Below are 21,733 nucleotides of genomic sequence, written 5' to 3' on the forward strand. Positions count from 1 at the left end.
AGACCTAATCAGGCGTAAGCCCAACCAATTTATTCATTTGGTTACAGTCTGAGATAAACTGTGAGTCACTCTTGAAAATAGCCACCCTGAATAATTCTTGAAGATACATCCAACGCTGCCTGGGGCAAGGATGATGAAGTGTACCTTGTGGTAAGCCCGTGTTGCAATGCTTGGTCGGTGATCTTTCAGCCAGTACTGTTTATATACCACAGGGATGAAGTTTGGCTAGCCTCTACTTAGGCATTTACCACTACTTGATGTAGCAGCATAGTGGCTGTGAATATAACGAGGGAGTTCAATGTTTAATTAGCTAACGACATTTATGTTTCGATGTAAAAGTTTTACCCTGAGATAGGTCCGTCTCCACCCCGTTGGGAAGACGGCCACGCTCATTAAAAGAATCAAGTTCAAAAGATCAGCCCGAGTTCTGACTTTGTTTATGAGCCAGGGTCTACAGTAATCCCTTGCCAACCGCGAGGGTTAGGTTCCTTAAAGCCCTCGCGGTTGGTAAAGTGTAGGGGCCTGTGGGAAATAGGGGCTTGGGGGAACCATGGCCGCTGTCATGCTCACCATAGCTTTAATAAGTTGCATATTTATTCACTAAACACCGAACAAAATACAGTACATTACACAATAGCATATATTAACTTTACATACCTTTAATATTAACGGTTTAGATGACGATGACAACGAGTTGATGTGGGGAGGGCTGGTTAGAATAACTAAGGGGGGGGGCTCAGCCCACCCTCCCCCTCTTCCTCCGGGCCACAGACGCAACACTCTCATCGTCACCACTCGCTGCACGCTTCAGCTCCGTGATTACGGGCAAAATGAATGTGTACTCTACAGTATGTACAACAAAACAGTCGGACAGCACATCAAATTTGATTCATTCCGCAGTCAAAATAATTTATATTCTACTTTGGGTGCAAATAAAAGTGTGTGCATTAAAAAGCTTGGTTTTTTCCCCTAAAATTTCGACAGCTCAAGAACCAGGGCAGTGAATCACGCACTCGCTGTTGTGACTCTACACCTCAGCGTTGTCAACTCCTTAACATGAATACGTCGCCAAACAAACCTGAAAAGTTCAAAGCTGCAAATGACTAGAAACTCTACACCACAGACACATCTCCTGCAGGAGTTCAACTCTGAGTAATCGCTCTGTGATGCTGGATGTGATAACCAGCGAAAACTTTGAAAACTAATTGTCAAATGTTGTGCATTGCGCTTCAACATTCCGGTGTGCTTAAACAATCAATATCTGTGTTTGTACTCACGCGATATGACCAAAACGAAGTCAATATTAACGAAGAAATATCTTGTTTGTGTCTTGAAATCACGACCGCGTTGCAATTTCGCCACAGCCGTTTATCTGTGTCGCCCTCTGGCGGGCGACATTCTAAAAGGAGGCAATAAGACTGAAGCTTGCGCCATGTTTTAACAGCCGTTGCCCACGGTTCCCACTCCTCAGGCTGCCGTTACGAGACTCAGATATTGATAGTGAACCCCGAGAATATTAAAGCTGCCTAAGTTTGGCTCTGTACGTGAGTCTCGTGCCTTACACGAGATAATTATAGACACGCCACATATTTCACCTGCATCTCTTTCTCTCTGCTCAACTATTGTATAAATATTGTGAAATTGATTGCTCCATATGTTACATAGGAGAATAGTGTGATGTGTAAAACGTGTGTTGAGATTGCTGGAAGGCATATGTAGGCTTTTAAGCAAAGTGGGACAGTACTCGCCACAGTGGCCAGATGTTAACTACCTCGCTCGGTATACAGGAGGTCTTGAGTTCGATCTAGACCCTGACGCCTGTATATTTGGAGTTTGCATGCTCTCCCCGTGGTCGCCTGGATTTTTATCCATGGGGTTAAAGTATTTGGCTGCTATAGATTTCCACATAAGCAACTTCGTTCAGCTATCATTTGTGGCCAGGTCACTTGTGAAAAAGAGATATATTGCTCAGTGTGCTTTACCTGGTAAAATTTTAAAAAAAGTTAATCGTTACAAGTAGTCATTTTCTCAAAGGGTAACACAGTGACTGATTGTGCCATGCAAGCAAGGGTACCACCATATTTTATTTGAGGGGTATGTGATATCGTAGAAAAATCTGGACAACATACTGTTGTGCTAAAACACCAGGGCAATGCCTCGCTCACTTTGGAATCTGTTAAGAGACATGCATATATCTTCGATTATTAAAAAAAACACCCTCCTTATTTGTTTATTGACAATGTATTGGTTCACATAAACAAGCGTGCCTCCGGCATGTACTCTTCATCTCACAACTATTTTCATTTGTCAGTGTATTGACTACTGTTCACTTGCACTCGCGCCTAACTCTTGCCTAACTCTTGCCAGTTAGTGCACGGTTTGAGTACACAAGTCCGATTTATATATTGAATAATACTAACAGTCCTTTTGTCAACCCATTGTCTGACTGACCATGCTTCACCATGCTTGTCAGTGTTATTGGTGCTCAGTATCTGTTTGAATATCACTCGTCAGTGATGTTTGTTATGGCCGGGAATTAAACTCAGGTCACGGGATTCATAGTGCAGTGCCGTAACCACTGCGACTCCGCTCCCCACCAGTATGATGACACTTGCTACCACAGACCGGCAAAGTGTGGTTAAAAAAACCCTCAATGACTGCCATGGCGTGGCGAGGCCCTCATCCAGCAGCATATTAACAACGGGCTGTTAAAAAATATATATCTATGCAAACTACAATTTAATTCCACTAAACATACATTTCCAAGGTTGCTACGGAGAAATAAAAAAACGTGCACTACTCAAATTACTTTATATTAAACGAATGTCTTCACATATGCAAATTAACTAGGAACCTTCATTTCCTTGTGTGATCACAAGGTATTTGTGATATAATCACCTGATTTTTATTTGCTGATGTTCCTGCCTATGCGCAAGTTTAATGCTGCATCATCTATTTCCTAAACACTGCGTGCTCAAACCTTTCTCATGACTGACACCGCATGAGGAGGCCTGCATCCAGTGATAGACATAAAGCTGAAATAAATGTGTAGGATCGATTTGTACTTTTCGCATGTTGGCTATATGTGGTCTAAAACTGGTTAAACAAGGCCATACAGAAGGACATCTCTGGTGTAGGCCGATCAGTTTTAAACAAAATGCCTATATTGTAAGAGCATGTTTTGCCACAAGTACGTTTGGTTAATGCAGCCTTGATGCCTTGCAATAGGTGTCTACTTGGTGTTTGAACATCTTAACACCTGCTAATGCCAAAAAGGTAAAACCTATTATTGTTTCATCGCTGAAATAAATATAACTGATCACATAGCAGGTGATATTGCCTGAATGTGTTACAGGAACTTTAATAATAAACTTTACCTTAGGAAGTCTCACTGAGTCTCAGTACTCTTTTTAAGGAGGGTCCTGCTAACATCGGGGTATTTGGTAAATTCCTATAGTGGGTGGCTATTTGTGGGAGGAAACGGGAGAACCTGGAGAGAACCATCCACGCCGTGGGACAGCCATTGGGGAATATCTGTTCAAACGTGGCGCAAACCCACGGTACTATCGTCACATTGTGCGGGACGCCTCCTCTTCATAATCACCCCCCTCCCCCAGAGGGCATCACGAACCAGTTTTAGTGTGAAAATAAAATTACGTAATTGGATAAAGCAGGATAATAGGATCTCCCCCCCCCCCCCCGCCTTGCATTATGTAACTTCTGACCTACCTCTCCTGGACATTTGTGGGGGGAAAAAGCTCCGTAGGTCATCGTGCATTTTTATAGCTGCATTATACAAACTATAAAAATATAAACGTGCATGGAACCTGTTCGCACGCATATTTGAGATTGACTATTTGTATCGGAAACTACCTCAGGCAATGCAAATATTATATTTTGTTTCAAGTTCCATGTATAAAGGATGAAAGCATTTCTTGTGCTGGAGGTATATATATATTTATTTCAATACAAAGGATAATTTACATGCAGGAAGCATTTGTGTGAGATTTTGGTATGTTCGGGCGTGCATTTATATCTGCCTATTTAATTTATACCTGCCTGACATGTCAAACGTTCATGATTGTAGTTGATATTAGTCGTGCCCTGCAGTCGGGAACCGTCTGTCGCAGAGGCTCTGTGATTTGATGTGCTTGACTCGCACTCGAAATGTGGTTACCGTGCGAGCCATGGAGTCATCTTGCCCGTCTGAATAAACTAAACGGATGTGCTCACTTACGAGGAAAACCCAGTGTGGGTATTTTGGCAGGGCTCAGTTGTAGCCATCGCATTGTTACTTACACTTGGCCAGATCGTAGTGAACAGCTGGAAATTTGTATAGGTGCTTTGCATTTGTTTTTTAGACTTTAACCAAGCCTATGCTTTTGTATGGAGAGATGGACTAAACGAGTTCTAGGTTATTGTGGCATCCACAGTAAGACAATCAGACTCTTGCAGAATGTTTAATGGGACTCGGGATTTTGTGCAGCTGGGGGAGGGGGGGGCGAACACCAGAGAAAATTGAGATGAGCATTGATATTGCAATAAAATGTCCACTCTTCAATCTGTAATATTGGATATAACAGGAAGAATGTGTTGCTCCACCTATGTTATGTATATATGTGCATTGATGTACTGGTAAATAATCTCGAGTGCGTAAATGGCTTAAGTTTATCCACCGCATTGTGGATTACAAAAATAATCATTGCCAACACCAGTCACGATTATTTGAACTGGTCCTGGACCTTCCCGAGGTAGACTCAGCCTCAAATGAGTACTTTGTGCGATGTGTAAATTTCTCACTTGGGAGACAAAGGCGTCCGGGCGTGTGCTGGCGCTGATCTTAATAGGTGCTCACTTACAGCGCTTTCTCCAAAAGTGTATTAAGGCTATACGGGGGATCTTGGTCATTGTTCACAGATGGTCCTTCCCTCACACTGCACTCCACGAATATTACCGTCACTCTGGCAGTTTGTAAAAATAAGCAACCTTTAAATGACGTAAACATATCATAAGCCATTTCACAATGTGATATTTTGAAATTTAATATTTGTCCCTCCATAGTAAGTCCATAACAAGACAAAAATTGGCAGTGGCTTTTTAAAACTCTATACATATTTTTGTTATTGAATAGGGATTACATTACCACAATTTTAGGTGACTTTAAAGGTGCCCATTATGTGGTCACAATCTTAAATATCAGTAAAAAATAAATGTGTGCAGGTGCAATGCTCTCTTGCAAATGTCATTCTATTTGACAAACTGTGAAACCACGCACATCTTAAGCAAATACAAAGGAGGGCATGTGCCTGTGTCTTATTCTTCCTACATTATTTGTTCAACCATTTAATATCCTGCTGCTTCGAATGCAAACGCCGCTGTATCTTTTGACAAATTCTGTACGACCCAAGCCCCATGTGATGTCACCCGACGCGACATCTACGCGAGCAGGGTGGGGGAATTGGTGGGCCGGCGCCACCCGAGGTCTTGCCGGCGCCACCCGAGGTCTTCCCGGCGCGGCGAGTGCTGTTCCAGAGTAGCCCCCTGCCTCTGTCAGGCCCTCGTGTGCTCGCAAACTCCGTCGGGGGCGCATTGCGCGGCCCCCTACCACTCCGCCCGGCCTGGTTGCGGCCTCAACCGGCCTGCCCCCAGCAGGTCTCCATCTCGTCCTCAGGTTCCTCATCCCCTGTATAGAACAGTCCTTCCCCAAAGTGAGGCCCTCCTGGGGTGGGGTACTTGCCCCCCTACTCTAAGTGCACATGCGTGTGCGCCACAGGTTCGTCATCGCACACCTCAGCTGGGCAACCACTCCACACCTAACGACCTCACACAGGGATTCATATTCGACACCCCGCTTCGTTGAGCCTGAGACGCCCATGTGATCACCAGTTTACATATGAGTGTGTCTCTACGTAGGTGGAGGATATCTCTACATGTATATGGGTGTATCCGTGCGCGTATGTCGCCTCAAGGTGCACCCTTGAGGTGCCTCAAGGCACAAGCGTCAAGGTACCGTCACCGCCCCCTAGTGGTGAGCGACCGCTGGGGTCCCACTCTACAGGGTGCTTCAAATAAATGTTAACACTTATAAGGGACTATCGTTATTAATGTAAAAAGAACGGATAATGCACTGTAACATGATAACAAATGTATGTTAATACATTAAATAAGTCAAAGAGTCTCCACTTGTTCTCCATCATTGTCAACACATGCCTAGAATCTTCTCCAGGCATTTGTTGACAACCTGAAGATCGCCCCTTGCCAACACACAACCCCTAATCCTCTGTCCACTCGAGGTCACGCGGCCTTCGCACGGCCCAGGGAGACGGTTCATCGGCGTGAACACCCTGTGCACGCCTTGCTGGCGGCAGGGAATATTTTCTAAACTGAGGGACAACCCGTTCTGGTCGTGCCCTCTCAGAGTTAGTTACCGTCCCTAGCAACAGCACCCACTCACGCGCACACACACACACAAACGCACCATCAACAATATAAAAACCGAGACTTTTTTTCGAATCATGTAGAGGCTTTGAAACAAAGTGGTACAGTACTGTGGCGCCCACACAGTAACACAGTGACTGCATGTGCAATGCAAGTCTAATGAGCGACTTCCGCGACATGTCGTGTAGAGGGTACTTCTTCTTTATTACTCACATTGGGCACAACACAGGCCAACGCTTATTCTTCCTTACACTAAGTACAACACTAGGTATTAACGTCTCTACTGGTTACACACAGCCGATCACTTGGTGTGGTCCCATCGCCCTCACTCGGCTACGCCGCTGGCTGGCGGCGTGACGATGACGGCGATGGAAACCACACAGGAGTTCTTCCACGTGGCAAGACGACAGAGAGATGACGACGAGCAGCGACGCAACCAGGACCCAGACCCCACACATGAGCCCCGAGCCCCGGGTCCGGGAAAACACTGGATGATCTGCACTAATGGACTCTAGAATAAAGTTGCCGTACTGATATCTTCTGGCCACTTTGTATCAGATCACGTGTGGAAGATTCTCATATATCTACATGGTCCACCAACATTCGACTATAAAATGCCGGATCACAGGCATGTGCCACTGCGTCCAGCTTAAAAGGCAAACAGGTATATCCCAAACACAACATTTAGGCTGATGAATTAATCTTCTATGTTGTCATAGACATAACACTTTATGATAAAATGTTGTAACTATCAAAATTAACAAAAAAAGGTCAAGAATCTTGATTTGAAGCTTTCTTGACTTCAGGAATCCATACTCTTTGGTTCTTTCAGTAAAGTCACGTATGTAGAAAAATAAAGAATAAATTATTCATCAGGACGTTTCGATCGCAACACAAGCGATCGTCCTCAGACATTAAAAATAATCCAGCAGTAGAACTGCTGAGCCAGGAAGAACACAGCGAGAGAGTTTCTACAACAAGAAGTTATAACTTTTAGCCAAGGGCAAGCAGGCGGGGTCCGAGCTGGAAAGGAGTCCCATCCCTGCAAGTAAGCACATCAGTTGTGTTAATGGGGGAGATTAGGAAGAAAGAGATTATGGAGAGAGATTAGCATGTCAAAGTAAATGAGCTTCTGTCGCCGCATAGGAGTACTATTGCCGCATATGCGCACAGCAGCAGTGTTAATGGGAGACAAGCACTATGTTGATGGGAGAGATTAGGCAGAGGGATTAGGGAGATTAGCAAGATAATGGCATGTCTATGTGTAACACAAGCTGCGGCGCTGCCAACTGCGCTGTGAGAGGCAAGCGCGTCAACGCAAGAGAACCACCGCAACGGTGGTCGCGCCAGTGAGACACACAGCCCATCACACAGCCAAAACCATCGATACATCGAAGCTAAGGGAGCAGAGGTGGCCATGTTTGTGAGACCCCAGCCCCTTAATGCAGAGGCACCCAAAAGGGCAATGCAAATCAGAGAGTTCGAGATAACAGCCAAACGGCAGGAAGGATGGAAGCACCATAGCAAGTTACAACTTTACTTGGTTAATAACGTCTTTCCAATGATTGCTCAGCTTATACCCATCTTCTCACTTAGCATTAAGAGATAAAATGTCCACATCTGCTTGGGACCTTGTAGATAACCTGACTGTTTCTTCTGCCGCGACAATGTCAACCAAATGTAAAGTTAACCTGATTGCTAAATTCAACATCCTGTCAAAAAAGAAGCCAGATCCACACGTGAAAAGGTTAGATGTTAAAAAGATTGTTATCAATCAGAGTAACAGCCCAATTTCTGATGGCCTAAAATCGGTACTAGCTAGAGGGCTGAATTTTGCAGTCACCCCCAAATACATCCCAGTGGATGATATCATTGCCCAGGATGACGTAGCCCTCAAAGGTTTGGGACACATCCCAGCAGACGTGGCAAGATCTTAAATCGCCGCCATCCTCAAAAACACTAAGAAATCCATTAGTAACATCAGCAGGGACGAGCGCTCTGAGCTTGCTCAATTGAAAAAGAGAGATGACATTGTCATCTTCTCAGCCGAAAAGGGCAATGCCAAAGTCATCATGGATAAAACCACATACAACAACAACATCCAGGACCTTCTTAATGATATGTCAGTTATACCAAAATCAACGAAAATCCTACCAACCGTCTGGCTACAAAAAAAGCAATATCATCACTAATCCGACTTCTTTAATCGAACCGACCAAGCAGCTCTCTCTAAAACCTTGGGCTTGCTAGACCATCAAGAATTATGGCCTTCCAAAAATCCATAAATAAGGTACTCCACTCCGTCCTATCGTATCCACCAACAACTCACCTATCTACAAACTGGCACAATTTCTGTCTGAGACCCTGCTTCCATTCACGGGCAAGACCAGTATTTAACTCAGCTCACTTGGTTTCTCTAATCAAGGACATTTCACTGTCTCTAGATGATTTGCTTGCTAGTTTTTTTGTAATCTCTCTGTTCACCAAGGTAACCCTACCTGACACAATAGCAATCATTGAAGACTTGGTCCAAGAGGGACTGAATCCTGATGTACCAACTTTGGTGAGGCACTGCCTTACCAACACTTACTTCACCTGGAATGGTACATTCTACAAACAAAATGAAGGTACCCCTATGGGTTGTCTCTTATCACCAGTGGTAGCGAATGTTTTCACGGAGAAATTTGAAACAGATACCATCCTGACATCCACCCTCCGTTCTTCCCTGTGGAAGAGATACGTAGATGACACTTTCGTAATCTGGCCACATGGCCAACCAGCACTGAACCAATTTTTCAACCACATCAATTCCATACACCCTTCCATCAAATTCACAATGGAAGTGGAAAATGATGGCATGCTACCATTCCTGGATGTTTTGATCGAGAAGAGGCCTGATGGCTTGTTGGGACATTCTGTCTACAGGAAGGCAACCCACACGGATTCCTATCTAAAGCCTGATTCCCACCACCATCCGGCCCAGAAGAATTCCCTCATCAAAACACTACACCATAGGGTCCACTGCATCTCCGACCAGCGCCACCTAGCCAGTGAACTGGAGCACGTACACCAAGCCCTCAAGATGAATGGATACTCAGACCCCAAAATCCGCAAAGCTGAATCCCCAACCACGGGGAGACAACCATCTCAGGACCCAATCAAAACCATCACCTTGCCATACATAGCAGGTGTTACCAAAAATATTTCCAAAATCTTAAACAAACACAAGATCCAGGTCCGATTCAATACAGTACACAAAATCCGTGATTTGATTCCATCTGTGAAGGATGTCATTCATGACATGCGATACCCTGGTGTCTACAAACTAGGTTGTGTCTGCAGCAGCCGTTACTTTGGGGAAACGAAACGACATGTCTCGGACTGTGTTCACGAACACAAGGCAGATTTGAAACACGACAGAACCAATAACTCTACCTTGGCTGATAATTGTTATAACTCTGTGGGCTCGCACGATATTGTTTTTTCCGAGACCAAGGTACTCTGCAAACCTTCGGGCTACTATCAAAGATTCGTCTATGAAGCCATCCAGATTTATAAACACGGAGACAATTTCAACCGAGATGATTGGTATAAGCTGAGCAATCATTGGAAGGACGTTATTAACCAAGTAAAGTCGTAACTTGCTGCGGTGCTTCCATCCTTCCTGCCGTTTGGCTGTTATCTCCGACTCTCTGAGTTGCATTGGCCTTTTGGGTGCCTCTGCATTAATGGGCTGTTGTCTCACTAACATGGCCACATTTGCGCGCTTAGCCTCGATGTATCGATGGTTCTGGCTGTGTGGTGGGTTGTGTGTTTCACTGGCGCGACCACCGTTGCGGTGGTTCTCTTATGCGGCGATGGAAGCTCATTTACTTTGACATGCTTATCTCTCTCCCTAATCTCTCTCCCTAATCTCCCCATTAACACAACTGATGTGCTTGCGTGCGGGGATGGGACTGCTTCCCAGCTCGGACCCCGCCTGCTTGCCCTTGGCCAACATATATAACCTCTTGTTGTAGAAGCTCTCTCACTGTGTTCTACTTGGTTCAACAGTTGTAGTGCTGGATATTTTTTTCCACATGAGGACGATCGCTGGTGTTGTGATCGAAACGTCGTGATATATATTTCTTTCCTACCTACGTGACTTTACCGAAAGAACCAAAGAGTAAGGTTAATAATGTAAAAAATGGGCTTAAAATAAGGAAAATAAATGAATGCATTACATTTCAAATCACTAAAAGCCAAACAAAAGTGTCTCCCTGTTCAACCAGTGTTTGGCAGTGTTCACTTCTCCTGGCGGGCCTAAGCCAGTGATGGATATTCCCCATACTGTGGTGTGGGGTATCTGCCTATAAAACTACCAACCAGGATAAGAGCTTCCGATCCTCCCATAGCGTGTGTTTTGCATAAAAATATAACTTTTTGCACATGCTGCATCATTTATAAAAGTTTAATACGCCTAAAAATACTTTAAATTCCACCACTTCTCTCCTGCTGACACCCACCTAAATATCAGACACGATGGCACGCCTTAATTTGAAACGTAAATAATTTGATATTTGCATGCTGTTTTGGTTGAGAGTTGGACTTCCCTATTCTGTTTGCCCCTGGAGGACTCACATGGGCAACAGATTCTGTATAAAAGCGAAGAGGTCCCAGCAGTGAGACACGGCAGTGATCAAGAAACTACAAGCATTCAAGAAGCTCCAAGTCATCGATCAACCATGCTCGCCTTTCTCGTCTGTGCTGCTCTGCTGGTTGCTGGTGAGTGTTGCTCTTGCTGACACATTGAGCTGCTGAGTGATTGCAATGCACGCATTTCATTTAGTGGAGCGACCGTTCGAGCTACTTCAGGAACTAGACTTAGTTCTAGAAGATGCTCGTATGGCACTTCCGCTTTTATTTCAGTCCGCATTCATTGACTGGTGGACACCCCCCTCTTTTCTCCCGACTCTCACTGAAACAGCTACTGATGTTTTTAACCCGTATGCAATAATACGCAGGCTATCACTGTTTCGATATGATTTCAGTTGCACCGTGTATTGGGTTTTAGAGGAAGACAGTCTCACAGTTAAAGTATTAATAAACGTAAAGGTACAATACTCACAATGAAATTATCATGCGTTATGAGTCTTGCTTTCATGCCGGCCCATCGGTATAGGTCTCTAGGATTTCCTCAAAGGTGGTGGATCGCGAATCTGAATGCTCCATTGATACGATAGCGTGAATCGGGCTCGGTCCATGGTAGACCGCTTGTAAAAAAGATTTAAAAAAATTGTTCTTAACATGTTATACTTGTTCGTCTGTTTATTCGGGACTCCTTGTGACCGACTGGGCCCATATGGGACGCATACGCTGCATACCCCAGAGCTGCACCCCTGAGAACATTTATGCGTGTGTGTGCTTTTGTTCCTCACAGCTGAGGTGTCGGCTCAGAGCTGTGGGATCGCAGCGTATCCCCAGATCCGCGTGGTGAACGGCGTGGAGGCTCGCGCCAACTCCTGGCCTTGGCAGGTAACGGCAGAGGCTGAATAACAGCCATCACAGCCACACGATGCATTGTCAGTCGATCTTAGTGCAGCAGCATCTATTGTTGTACATGCCACGTGGAGGCCCTCATCCAGCAGTACATTGATAAAAAGGCTGCATGTATGCAACATCAAAATTTCAGATCTTCCACTCTTCCCAATGACATTGAATCAGTCACTGTATTCCGAATGTGAATCAGAATGTTTTTATATTGGAGAAATCCGATTCGCTTTGAAGCTCTTTTTCACAGATGTCCAGTAGGGGCAGGTCAGAACGTTACAACAACACACAACGCAAAAACACAACAAGAGTGCAAAGTATAGGAAAGATAAACAAATCACTTAAAAAATATATATAAATTAAACGAAAATATATGTTTTATCTTACCAGATAAAGCCCACTGAACTATTTCTTTTTTAGATACGTCCTGACCACAAATGATAGCTCACCAAAGTGGCCCATCATGCGAAAATTTATATCAGCAAAATAATATTGATGTAAGTTTTTAAATATGGAGGGATAACCATGAGCACCCAGGGATAAAATCCACACGACCACAGGGAGAACATGCATACTCCAAATGTACAAGTGTGAGGGTTGGGTTTGAACCCCTGACCTCCCGCATACCAGGAGAGGAATATACCTTCACATCACTGTCGGGTCCCTCAAACATAAATATTATTTTTAATAAAGTTTCGAAGTTCATATTGCATTTGTACTTCAATTCCCATGCTTGGGAAAGGCAGTAAAACAACAGCAAAACAGTCCCAGAACACACCAGGACAACACAGATTTCATTAAATTGTACTTTGGGAGAGCGGAGGCACAGTGGTTTACGTACTGCACTACGAACCGGGCTACATGGGTTATATTTCCAGCAACTGTGGCGAGTGATATCTGAACCAGTCCTGGATTACACCCCTTCGCAATCAGCTCTAATCAGCATTGTGCATTGACTCAAGGGCTAAGTTAGGACTGTATTATTCGATATAGTAATTGGAGTCCTGGACAAATAACAGTAACCGCCACCAATCTCGCTGTGATTGCATTGCAGGCGCTCGTGCAGAGGTACTCTGGAGGAAGATGGGTCAACTACTGTGGAGGAACCCTCATTGCTCGTCAATGGGTGCTCACCTCTGCGAGCTGCTTCACGTGAGTCATGGCACCAATGGAGTCGCGAGTATGTGTGCAGGCAGTGCAACTGCACCGTGGCCCAGGTACTGTACAGTATTTTCCTGTACCACATTGTGGCCACCAAGGATGGAGCAGTCGATCTTGGCAACAAGGAGGCGGCATCTATCAATTACCTTCACACGATGCCACGTGGCAGTAAATCGCAATATTTCTATTTAGTACTTCCTCACTGAAATGTTTACAGATTTAAGTGATTAAGACCACCCATTGCTCTGTTATCTCCCCACATCCACCACAACGTGCAGGAATGGCTACAGCTACAGGGTGGTGTTGGGAAAGCACAGTGTGTCCACAACCGAGCCGGGGGAGATCACCCCTCCATTGAGCCTGGCCGTCTGGCATACCTACTGGAATCCCAGCATCCCAGCAAATGGGTGAGAACGCAAACAGGCACACTGGTTTTTGTGACACCGTGACAGAATTGCCATGGAGAGACAAAATACAAACATAAAGTGTCATTTAGACAAACAGACAAAATATAAACACTATAAGTAGAGAAACAGACATGCATACAGAGACATACAGACAGGAACTGTAGGGTCTGCAAAAACTCCTATTATCCGTGGCCCTATTCTTCCAATTATACATGATTATCTGCAATTTTATTCCTATAAATAATAGGAGTAAAATAGCAGATAATATCATCTGCGATATTGGTCCCCCACATCACCACGGTTAGGGGAGAGTTATCTGCAAAGCGCTGAACCCCTATTGCATGGGGTATGTTGGATGTGGATTAGGCCCAGACTAGCCATAGGGCAGCATTCCGGGCAAATGCACAGTGGGCCGGTCCATTCCGAGGGCAGGTGAGCCGGTTTGTGTGGAAAAATAGCAAATGTGATCGGAGTAAAAATAAAAAAATGTTCATACCTCTAATGTCTAAGCTCCATTGCTTAGTTGGCATTAAATCCTATATTTGGCAGCCAAAAAGATTATTCTTCACCAGTCCATTTGTTTTTTGTATCTGCCCAAATGGGCCAATGAAATTGCACGGCAAAATCACATGAATACGTCACATCGCACATCTAGCTACTCGTATATAGTTTGTCCCACAGCCCATTAAAAAAAATGATTGTCAATAGCCATAATTTGGGCAGGTTTGTTTACTAATGCCTGGGCCGATTTTTTTGTCCCAGTCCGTTACTGGTGTTGAGCCTTGCATCACGCTGCCCATCTCGATCCCCCACAGGTACGACATCGCCATGTTCAAGATTGCATCGCCCGTGACTCTCACAAGCAAGGTGCGCCTCGCCTGCCTGCCCACCGCCAACCAGATCCTGCCCAACAACTACCCGTGCTACGTCACGGGATGGGGTTCTCTCGACAGTGAGTACCGTTCACCCAGTGTCCATCGGTGCCACAGTTATGGGAAGTGATTTAAGCCCAATGCGTCAATTGCCCCTCCAGTTTTACGAGATGATTCTGGCTGAGAAACTGTCACAAATCACAGTAGAGGGTTGACTCAGCCCTTCATCTTTCTGTCGTCAAAATGAACACAACTCTGTATAGAGTCAATAGCCTGCGAGTAGGTGGGCTGTGATGCTATGTGCCGTTGGCACATTGAACATAGAGACACCAATGGTTCGCTTGGGGAGCACCTGTGAACGCCACACAACCCCGATGCTTTCACCAATGCTCTCCGTTTCCACATTGTCTGTGCGCGTGAGCAGCCAGCGGCCCCTTCCCCAGCGCGCTGCAGCAGGCCAGCCTGCCCGTGGTGGACTACGCGACGTGCAGCCAGCCCAGCTGGTGGGGGAGCAGCCTGAGGAGCAGCGTGATCTGTGCAGGGGGCAGCACCCGCTCTGCGTGCTCTGTGCGTATGGAGTTCAACGCGAGCCAACCCGCCTCAATTATTTAACGAAATTACTAATGAGAATAGTTATCAACACAATGTTTATTTTAAATCTGAATTTAGTCAACAGTGACTATGAGTGGACAACAATCACCAAGCATGGTGATGACTGTGACCACTAAGATCACTGATTGGTTGACCTGGTAATGTTGGGGAAGCGGAGGGGGACGGCGCACATCCAACCCCAATAATTAATAACTCAGACTGGACAAATTGTGTGACTGCTTTAGTCGCCTAGACTAACAGATTGACCAAATGAAATCCGGTGACACTTAAATTTGACTAAAATTCTTCAGACTAAGTTTTTGCATGACTACATTCAATCAATAAATAACAGAAGGAATACAAATATTGACTAAATTAATGCCAGACCAAACAGGGTGCATATTGAATCAGGCCTTAGGGTTGTGTGATTTTACTCCGTTACTTAGCAACACGGTCATAAAGTGTATTTGAAAAGTTTGCAAGCTCCTGTACTTACCCTTACCAGCACCCGCCACCATATCCCGTGCATGCTTTACCCAGTTAACGTGGATGCATATCTATCCTCTTCTATGCATCACAGGGTGATGGAGGTGGCCCACTGAACTGCCAGCAGTCAGACAATGCCTGGGTGGTGCAGGGAATCACCAGCTACGTCTCATCTCTGGGCTGCAACACAATCCGCAAGCCCACCGTGTTCACCCGTGTGTCAGCCTACAACAGCTGGATCAGCAACGTGAGTGCCAATGCTGTCAATGTCAACGTTCTTACCATGATCGCGCTGTCAATGTCAATATTGATGCTCTTACTGTAGCAATGCCATTGTCATTATCATACAAATGTTACAGTAAAAAGCATTTTCAATAACACGTCACTGTCAATGTGATTATTGTTATTGCTCTTATAAGTGTCATTATCATTGTTAATGTTGATATTGTTGTAAATAGCTATGTAGGTGTCACTTAACCTTGAACCTTGTAATTAATCAGGGAAACGTTTTATGGATGGGGCATATGTGGAGGATTGAAATGAACATGTTACCAAGGCAGGTGTTGAAAGTGGAATTCAGTGGTCAGAAACCAAATGTGAAAACCACAAGATGGTGATAAGACTCGTGAACCTTGGCGCTCAAGTGTTGACTGTGCACTAGTATAAGTGATGGCAAGGTGTGATGTCCTTTTCTTTATCGATCACAATACAAAGGTGGGATTTGCATGAGTCATCGGTGTGGCTGGTATCGGCCAGGTATGATTGCTATCATGTTCGTTTATCTATAGGCAATGACGTTCAAACACCACCCATTCCCCGTTCCTTCCGCAGGTCATGAGCTTGTACCGTGAAGCTCCTAAGATCGCCGAGGGAGAGCAGAGCGTCAACAGCGGAGTCAATGCCACAATTGCTGCATTCAAGAAGCCGCAGGCTTAAAGTATCATGCTCTTTACATCAATGCTATCGCTAATACTAGAATCACAGTTTCTTGTTACGGGTATTGCCTTTTTTAATGTGGGACTGGGCACGTGAGCATAGGATGGGTGGTTTGATGCAGTGAGTTTGTGTGGCCATGCCAGACATTACCAGTGTTAATGACACTGTAACAATGTGCCATTTATATTAGACGTTAAACAATAAGCTTTCTAATTTGACAAGAAATACATTTTGTCATACCAGCATGCATACTGTACCGCCAGTGCTAAATATACAAATTGAAAAAATCTTTTTAAAGTAAAGATCCATAATAGAACTGCCATTTTCATAGTAAGTTAAAAATGTTCTCCCTTTGTGAAGACATAATGTTAAACAATATTGCATATGTAGTATGGTACGACTAATTACAAATCCATAATTAGCTAATTATCGGCTCGATTTCCAAATAATGTAATCTCAAGTGTACCGGATCTGATAATGCTCTACCAGGCAAATATTACCTGGGGCCGTGTGATGTTCTGCGTTGTGTTCACGCTCCCGACTCATGCATAATCTGGTTGCGTGTGCATTACAAAGAGGATCCAGAAACAGAGCTCAATTGGTTGGTGGAGTTAATTTAAAAAATTGTTTTAGCCTCCACGCCATATTCAAAGCATCATTTCCCTATAAAAATGGACATACAGTACACTATTAATTGTAGACTCGATTTATAATGCTTGATGTGTCCGATTTGGTTTATGAATGAACAAAACTGTACTGTAAATTGATAATGTTATTCGTGAATGTTCGGGTTGGTGTAAAATAAACATTTAAAGTACAAAATAAAGTATCTGGTTTGTTTCATTGCCTGGCACATTTACCACACACCACTCACCTGGCAGTCATAACTTATAGGCACTCACAACTTGCTTTACGTATATTCATGTACGTATGTTGAACTTATTTCGAACACCATACATAGCGAACTGTGCTAATCATCTGACATCTGACACCACCAAACACTCCTTACTCAGCACTCACCACTCATCTTCCAATCACCAAAAACCGACATTCACTAGACTCACCACTGACCAAAGATCGCCCATGTAGCCTTAGTATGTTGGGGCAAGTGCTGTAAGCATGTACCTCTGAAGGCACTCGAGGGGTTGATGGGGCTAGTAACACGCCACAAGGCACTAGGTAATCATCTATCTGGCACGTTGTTTGGCCATGAACAGGGCCGTTGGCGTGGCTTGTGTCGTTGCTCTGGAGACTGAGAGCTCGTTCAGTCACCGTGTTGATGGTGTTCGTTGTTATTTCTCACTTAACACGTGAAGGCTGCTTCCTTCCACTTCCAACTTCCAGTCACCAAACACGACTGAACATGTATGACTCACCTAATTCTCGTCACTCACCACTCATTACTGATAATTCAAACAAGATTATAACAATGCATCACGTACTCGCTGATAATTAAAAGCAGGATGGCAGCTTACAGTTTTGCGTCGACTTCTGTAAATTGAACAAAGTCTCAGTAGAAGACGCTTCCCCAGCTGACACATATGGAGGATTCCATGGACGCATTGTCGGGCGCTCAGATTTTCTCCACATTGGACCTATTGTCGGGACCTATTGTCAGGATCCCTTGGTTAAGTCATCCAGGCCCGAAAACGGAATTCTGAATGCCTCAGGGACTGTTCCAGTTTAATTGTCTCCCAATGGGATTGCAGTTGGCACCGGCGACTTTCAAGAAACTCATAGAGTTGGTGCTGGCAGGACTGCAGTGGGACTCCTTCTTCATTAACTTAGATGACATCATCGTGTTTGGCTGCACATTCGAGGAGCGTTTGCAGTGGTTGCGGATAGTACTCTCCAGCGTACGGTCGGCTAATCTGAAAATGAAACCCGCCAAGTGCCATTTGCTACAGACCTCGATGTGATATTTGTGCCAGATTGTTAGTGCTAATGGAATAGCGATGGATCCGGATACAATGGCGTCCATATGCGATTGGCCAACCCCCAAGTCGGTGGGTGAAGTGCGCAGTTTTGTCGGGTTTGCGTTGTATTACCGTAGATTTGATCCGCAGTTTGCGATGGTTGCGAAATCACCTTTCCAACGCGCCTCATCTTGACTACCCAGATGTTTCCCTAACGTTCATACTGGACACTGATGCTAGTGACATGGGCATAGGGCCTGTCCTGTCCCAGGTGAAGATCGTGGTGGAAAGCGTGATCGCATACGGGAGTCACATCCTGTCAACCGGTGAGCAGTGGTACTGTGTCACCCGCAGGGAACTGTTGGCCATGGTGTACTTCGTCCAACAGTACAGGCCTTCTCTCTATGGCAGAGACGTTGTAGTCTGCATGCACCACGTGGCACTCGAGTACTCTCTGAGAGTGGACCAGCCTCCCGGACAGTTCTCACGCTGGTTTGAAATACTCCAGGAGAATTATTTCGAGTGGTTCATCGCAGGCGTGTGGGGCACTGTAATGCCGACGCATTATTCCGCTTGCCGCTGAAATAGACGCTGCGCGTGCTTGTCGCGCGCGAGCCAGTGTAAACAGCCTATGGCTGGGTCACCGGGGGTCGTAGCGGCTTTGAGTGACCCACCACCAGCTGTGGCGGTTGCACATAGAGATTACACATTGGGCCTTATGCATGCCCAATGGGGCCAGCTACAGATGGAGGATCTCTCCCTGTTGAATGTGCGGTGCTGCACAGAAACTGACTACAAGAACCCCGGGCCTAAGGGAGTCTCACAGTTTGTCCTTCGGGAAGGTGGGCTGATGAGGTGGCAGGAGGCATCGCACCGTCTGTGTATTGTGGTCCCCACCTCCCTGCGAGGTAGATTAATGTGGGCAGTGCATGAAGATAAGTTGATGCACCTTGGGCATTTGAAAACTTTTTTTAACCATGCAAAAGACTTTCTTTGGCCGGGAATGTCAAACGATGTCTTTCATTTGATCAAAGGTTGCACATATGCGTGCGCCACAAGCCGCCATCACAAAAATCTCAAACACCATTTATTGTCCATCACGGTGTCCCACATTAACAAATTGGTTGCACTTGACATCATTGGACCCTGTCGGGCTACACAAAAGGGGAATACATTTTTCCTAGTTGGGGTTCAGTATTTTTTCCAGTGTCCAATGGCTGCATCCATAGCCGATGCATTTTTGCATGGCTATGTGATGGAAAAAAGGGCCCCCGAGCAGATTCTCATGGATTAAGGCGAAATTTCTCGTCCAAGGTGCTGCGCAAAGCATGCGACGTGCCGGGCACAAAAAAGATCAGAACGTCGCGAAACCATCCCCAAACGGATGGTGTGGTGGAACGCTTGCACAGAAACTTAACATCTATGCTCTGTCAGGCAGTTAATGACGCACAGACAGATTGAGATTTGGACGTTCCGGGAGTTTGGCAGCGTACAGGATGGCCCCACATGCTTCTACGGGATTCTCCCTGTTTTTTCTCATGTACGGGTGGGAAAAGGAACCCCCCATTGATGCACAATTAGGTATCAGGCTCAGTTAGGAAGAAAGCAGTGATGCCCGTTCCCCTACAGGTGATTCTGCGTCGTCTCTCTGAAGCTCGCGAAGCGGGCAGAGAAAACACTGCCAAGATGCAAGCTTCTAATGACGTGAGCACGTGCTTCCATGGGCAATCGGGGACAGGGCCTCGTTATACTGTCCTCAGGTGTTGCTGGGTACGCCCCCCCAAGTTACATCGGCCATGGCAAGGTCCCCGCGAGGTGGAGGACGTCAGGAGGCTTCAGTGTGTGAGAATTCAGGTGGGACGCTGCCATTGGGTTGTTCACCCATCGCGCCTGAAACCATATGTTCAGCCCTCTGTTGACAGCTCACCCCAAGCCCTGTGTGGCCAATGTCTGGTGTGTTCAACGAGCCGGGGAAATCGGCCAAGGAACTTGTGCCTCAGGAAAATGCGTTGTTCCATCCACAGTTTCCAATTCCCTAAAGCCTGGGGAACCTTCAGAAGCCGCCACATGTGATGGACCACTAGCTGGAGCCCAGTCAAATTCCTCAGAAGAGTCCAGGGATGAGCCTACCCCTTCAAGGCTTTTGTGCAAGCCCCCATTGCCTGGAGAGGCACAAAAATCCACCCAGAGCGATGGACTGGCATCAAGGACCCTGTCAAAGTGTTTAGGATTCCGCTAAGCGGATCTCCCATGGTCATGGCGGGTTTTTTATTTTTCAACATTCGGGGTTTTTTTTATCCTAAAAAGCGTCGGGCATCATGTTATTTTATGCACTTCGGCTGCCCTAGAGTTCGTCGGTTGTCGGGTTGTTTATTTATGCAGTTCGTCTACCCTAACATTCGGCGGAGGTCGGGTAAAAGTTTTCATTACTGATGCGGTTCTTTGGCCCTCACGTGGTACACTGTCATTATGAGCCGAGACGGCTGATGTGTTTCAAAAAGGGGGGGCGGTGAGGCAGAGACAGTGTGGGGGTAGAGACAGTGCTGTTTCAGGAACAGTACGTGGCCCAGTGGTCACGAAAACCATCCGGGAAGCTTGGGAATGGGCTAGAGGGTTCGAGAAAGGGGACATGGCCGGGGCGGAGTGAGGTCCACAACGGGAATAAAAGGATGCGAGACGCAAGGTTTGGGGCTGCCATGGGATCAGGTCGACTGTCTTCACGCCATTGCTGTCTTCACATCGCTATCTTCGCGTCGTCGCTTTCTTCATGTCATCGCTACTTGCGTGCTATCCCTGGTCCAAGTTAGCTGTGCTTTCCCTGTCCACGTTCAAGTTACCTGCATGAAGCACCCTAAATAATAAATAAATAAAACTCTACAGTTCAAGTTGTCCGAGTCATTACACTTAACCTAAACTTCACTAGTATCACATGACGTTATGATCCCTCTACAAAATCCAACCAACCTAAGGTATCGTGATGACATGATCTCCATTTGGTCCCTCGACATCTCGTGACATCATCACCCTGCCTCCTCACAACATCACCCCATCCTGGCGTGACATTGATACGCCTCTCAACACCCCTGCATCTCTGATCCCATCAACCCCTTCACCTCATCCAAAACTCGCGTGATGTCATCGTGATGCATTAAAGACAGGCGCACACACATGAACAAGCGTATTATTTCTAGATTACTCAAGTGTGATTATATTTCTTCTTGGTTCTTTCGGTAAAGTCACGTAGAAGGGAAGTAATAAAATAATAAAAATAAAACATAATAAAATAATTCTCACGACGTTTCGGCTACAACACAAGCAGCCGTCTTCCTTACGTGTCATAGCAATGCAGATGAACGCCAAAAGAATAATCTAAGAATCCTGTAATTATGTGTATGGT

The 21,733-nt window shown here is 45.5% G+C and overlaps 1 protein-coding gene across 1 annotated transcript; it reads left to right on the forward strand.

Annotated features, from left to right (window-relative positions):
- Positions 1-11,112: 11,112 nt before the first annotated feature.
- Positions 11,113-16,836, forward strand: LOC144931313 (chymotrypsin-like elastase family member 2A). The gene is made up of 8 exons (XM_078855115.1): positions 11,113-11,202; positions 11,858-11,952; positions 13,022-13,119; positions 13,407-13,535; positions 14,351-14,487; positions 14,832-14,974; positions 15,579-15,731; positions 16,316-16,836. The coding sequence occupies exons 1-8, from the start codon at positions 11,163-11,165 to the stop codon at positions 16,418-16,420; spliced, it is 900 nt and encodes a 299-aa protein (XP_078711241.1). The 5' UTR covers positions 11,113-11,162; the 3' UTR covers positions 16,421-16,836.
- The last annotated feature ends 4,897 nt before the right edge of the window (positions 16,837-21,733 follow it).

Source organism: Lampetra fluviatilis, chromosome 4, assembly GCF_964198595.1.
Source record: "Lampetra fluviatilis chromosome 4, kcLamFluv1.1, whole genome shotgun sequence".
Taxonomy (NCBI): Eukaryota; Metazoa; Chordata; class Hyperoartia; order Petromyzontiformes; family Petromyzontidae; genus Lampetra; species Lampetra fluviatilis.

What these genes read in the sequence shown, in the direction of transcription:
- LOC144931313 (XM_078855115.1), top strand. Translation starts at nt 11,163, where the DNA reads ATGCTCGCCTTTCTCGTCTGTGCTGCTCTGCTGGTTGCTG. An exon ending in TGCTGCTCTGCTGGTTGCTG is followed by an intron (nt 11,203 to 11,857) that starts GTGAGTGTTGCT and finishes TGTTCCTCACAG; the next exon opens with CTGAGGTGTCGGCTCAGAGC. An exon ending in CCCAGCATCCCAGCAAATGG is followed by an intron (nt 13,536 to 14,350) that starts GTGAGAACGCAA and finishes GATCCCCCACAG; the next exon opens with GTACGACATCGCCATGTTCA.